The sequence below is a fragment of the Myotis davidii genome, unplaced genomic scaffold (assembly GCF_000327345.1).
Source record: "Myotis davidii unplaced genomic scaffold, ASM32734v1 scaffold497, whole genome shotgun sequence".
NCBI classification, from domain to species: domain Eukaryota; kingdom Metazoa; phylum Chordata; class Mammalia; order Chiroptera; family Vespertilionidae; genus Myotis; species Myotis davidii.
The window spans coordinates 4319955-4324271 of record NW_006288434.1 but is presented as its reverse complement, the minus strand read 5'-3'; the positions used below and the strand labels follow the sequence as shown (position 1 = coordinate 4324271).

The window sequence follows — 4317 nt, the reverse complement described above, 5'->3', positions numbered from 1 at the left end:
AGCGTCTACCCGCTGGTGGTCAGTGTGTCATAGCGACTGGTCATTCTGCTGTTCAGTCGATTTGCATATTAGCCTTTTATTATATAGCATTTTATTATATTGTGCACTAGGGTGGGGGAGGTCCCTCAGCTCGGATTGTGAGAGGGTGCAGGGCAGGCCGAGGGACCCCTCCCAGTGCAGGATTGGGTCTGGGAAGGGACACAGGAGGTTGGCCAGCGGGGAAGGACCATGGGAGGACTCCAGGGCATATCAGGCCCGTCTCACTCAATCCTGATCAGCCAGACCCCAGCAGCAAGCTAACCTACTGGTCGGAGAGTCTGCCCAATGATGGTCAGTGCACATCATAGCGAGCAGTTGAGCAGCCTTAGCATATCATTAAATGTTCACTTTACGCTCTGATTGGTTGAATGGCCGATGGACACTTAGCATTATTAGGCTTTCATTATATAGATTGTTGCAGCATGGACATTAACAATGAGAAAGAGAGGGAGAGAGAGAAAGAGAGAGAGGAGCCTATGGTGAAACTTAAGATTTAGTGTACAAAACCCAAGCATGGACATTTTCCTATAAACTAAATAAGTAAATAAAGAGATCAAAGTATCCATGTACACCCTACCTCCGCATCAGATATCTGTGGAGTGCAAGACTTAGGTCTTAATGGCAAAAGGGTTGCTATTTGTGGGAAAGGGTCAATATCCTCCCTTGGTTTCTCCTGACGGCGGTGCCACAGTCTCAGTTCAGCGCTGGCTTTCCTTATCGCGGATGAATGTGTAACACAGAACCGTGGTGCCCTGGTTGAGAGGAAAATAAATTTAAGATTAAACTACATAATAAGCCTCAAAAATCAAAGCTCACAAAGTGTATAATACTTAGGCTCACAATGACCAGTCTTGCCATGGCCTTTTCTAATAATTTCTACTTCTTTTTCTGCTGCTTAGCTTTAAAAAACACATTTTTTTCTATGATACATCAACTGCCTGAAATACCATTCATTCATATAAAGAGGCAATGTACACTCATATACAGAAGAAAAAATCATTTTAAAGTTGCATTTAAATTATCATCTCCATGATAAGAAAGAGAATCTATATACCAACTTGATTAAGAAAATTTCATGTGCCCTTGACTGGAATCGAACCCGGACCCTTCCGTCCACAGGCCAATGCTTTAGCCCCTAAGCCAAACCAGCCAGGGCCTTACAGTTTCTAATAAAATGAACATAAAATGCACCTGTGATCATTATAAGACAGTTTAGTATTTACTTATAGTAGCAAATAAATACTGGTGGATGCAAGTAACACTTTAAAATATTAAACATTTTATAATGTTAAGTATACTGCTAAAGTATACTATGGCCTGGCCGGCATGACTCAGTGATTTAGCATCAATCTATTAACAAGGAGGTCATGGTTCAATTCCCAGTCAGGGCACATGCCTCGGTTGTGGGCTCGATCCCCAGTGTGGGGCCTGCAGGAGGCAGCCCATCACTGATTCTCTCTCATCACTGATGTTTCTATCTCTCTCTCCCTCTCCCTTCCTCTCTCTGAAGTCAATAAAAAACATGTTTTTTAAAAGTAAAAAAAAATGAAAGTTTCTTATTGTATTAGTAAATGTTTTATTAAGTTGGGTGGTGTGTACACAAATGCCCACTATAGTATAATTTATACCTTTCTGTATCTTAAATATGTTTTTTAAAGAAATGAAGAGAAATGGGATAATACAAAGCTTATAAGTAAAATGGAATACCTAGATGGGAGATGATAACAGAGAAGTGGGCAAGGACAAATCATTATGACCTTACTTGCTAACTTAAGGAATCTGAACTTTATCCTGAAAGCTTTGAGGTTACCACTGGAACATTTAAGCTAAGTGGCATAACTGAATCCCTCACAGCCACAATGGACAGCTCACTGGTCCCCAAGTGGCACACCTTTTCTGTTTCCCTTCTCTTCTGTTTAGAGTCCCACGAGTCCCTGTTGAAATACTACCTCCTCTCGGTATCTTGTATATTCACCACTCTCTTTTTATTACACTTATTTCATATATACGTTCCTCCCAACTAGACTATAACCACTGGACTTGACCATGTTTTACTCTTGTATCCTTAGCACATTTGGCTGATAGTGTTTAAAAAATGTTTACTGAAATGATAAACCTGTAACTCTAGCTACATGTACACACACACACACACACACACACACACACTCACACCCCACATCAATTTGATGACATACCAACCATAAAAAGGTCAGGTGTAGAGAGATGTGCTCACAGTTAAAATGGCGCGTAAGTACTGTCAGCCTTACTGTTGTCACTCTAAATTTCCACAAATTATGTATTTTTAAAAGTATAACTTGTAACTAGCCTAAAAAGGTGAAAGCAGGTGGCTTTGAGTCACGTAATTTTTCTTACCAATACAGAAGTAAGGGTTTTACAACTTCAGTCTGAATATTTATTAAGTGTTCTTTATTCCACTGAGAGCCATCCAGCAGTTTAAGTTTTGTTAAGATTTCTGTAGAAAGGTAGCGATCTCCGCTGCTCACTAGATAGCTTTTTTTCATCTTTTCAAGATGTCTGCAATAAAACACATGCACACATTGATGCAGTGTTCAACATTCAACAAGCCAAATATTTTCACTTCAAAATGTTTGAGGAAAGTCAGGAGCCATCTCAAAACCAACGCTAAGTTACAGGTGTACCAGCGTGGGAGTGGCTGGACAACGTGGATAGGCTGAGCAACTGGCCTTGCAAAGATGCCCGTGTTCTAATCCCCAGAACCTACGGATGTTATGTGCCTTAGAAGAGATTCTGAAGGTGTGATTAGGATTGTGAGGAAATTCTCCTGTATGAGCTAGGTAGCCCTACATACTCGAAAGGTCTAAGAGGGAGGCGGGAGGGTCAGAGCCATAGAGAAAAAAGTGAGGAAAGAAGCAGAAGTCAGAGAAGAGAAAGGACTGTATGCTGCTGGCTTTGAAGATGGAGGAAGGGACCAGGATCAGGGGAAAAGGCCAGGAAATGAATTCTCCCCTGGGCCTTCAGGAGGACGGCTGCCCTGCATATCCATCTCAGACTTCTACCCTCCTAACTGTAAGAGAATACATTCATGTTGCTTCAAGTCAATACATGTGCGGTAATTTGTTACGTGAACAACAGGAACTAATACAATACTGATCCTGGAGAATCTCGGTAGGTTGTTTGCCTCTAACTTCCATAATGTGCCTTGAAAAGTGGCCGTGGCTTCCTTCTACCTCAGCATCAATCGGGTCATGCTTCACCTCCAACCACTTGGTAACCCCTGCTCTCATAACTAGTGTAACCATGAGTTCTACGGTCTCAGCGCCACTGGAATGACTGGAATGGACCAATCATGAGTACATACTCAGTGAGATGTACTAAATCCTTAGTGAGAATTGCAATCTGCTTCAGAGCAGATCAGGAAAAACACAGACAAGGTAGGGACTCTCCTAAAGCAGGGTCCTCTCGGGGCTCTTAAGACTTACAGTGGCCCTAGCTGGGCTGGCTCAGAGGATAGATCATTGGCCTGCGGACTGAAGGATCTCGGGTTCGATTCCGGTCAAGGGCACATGACCGGGTTGCAGGCTCGATCCCCAGTAGGGGGCGTGCAGGAGGCAGCTGATTTATGATTCTCATGTCATCACTGATGTTTCTATCTCTCTCTCCCTCCCCTTTCCTCTCTGAAATCAATAAAAGTATATTTTTTTAAAAAAGACTCACTGTGGTCTAAAACATACACAGCAGCCACACAAAGACCTGCACCCCAGCTGACCTCCAGGGGGCTCTTAGAGGCTATCCAGTATGGTATCTGGTATATATCTCATTCAGATATACAATTCTAAGTGGCATCCAATTAAAGATCATGAAAATTTTTAATCTAGCAGACGCTAGAAATAGCAGGTCCTTACATTGTTAAAAGGTATCTTTTATAAAAGGTATATTATGCCAGTGAGATATATAACGTATTTTTTTCCATAAAAATATATCACTGAAATGTTATAAAAATAAAACAGAATGATAAATTTGAAACCAGGTTTAGAATCTCTGGGGGGAAAATTATGCAAACCCAAATAATTGCTGCTGTTAGTATCCAAAAACTTTGAGATCACAGAACTAGTGGGATAAATGTTATTATAATAAAATTAGAGGCTCGGTGCATGAATTCTTGCATGGGTGGGGTCTGGCCAGCTGGGGGAGGGGACGTGAGAGGTTGGCTGGCCATCCCTGACCCTGATTAGGGTGGGAGGGCCCAATCAGGGCCATGCCAGTTGGGGGGAGGGAGACTGCCACAGGAGGTTGGAC

The 4317-nt window shown here is 42.3% G+C and overlaps 1 protein-coding gene across 1 annotated transcript in view; it reads right to left on the bottom strand.

The window, feature by feature from the left end:
* The window catches only part of RGS22 (regulator of G-protein signaling 22), an 88872-nt gene that overhangs the window by 61461 nt on the left and 23094 nt on the right, over positions 1-4317 (bottom strand). The window contains exons 7-8 of the mRNA XM_006760302.2: positions 2413-2574; positions 617-791 (exon numbers count right to left, since the gene is read on the bottom strand). Of these exons, the coding sequence (XP_006760365.1) occupies positions 617-791; positions 2413-2574 (337 nt within the window). The remainder of the gene's footprint in view (positions 1-616; positions 792-2412; positions 2575-4317) is intronic.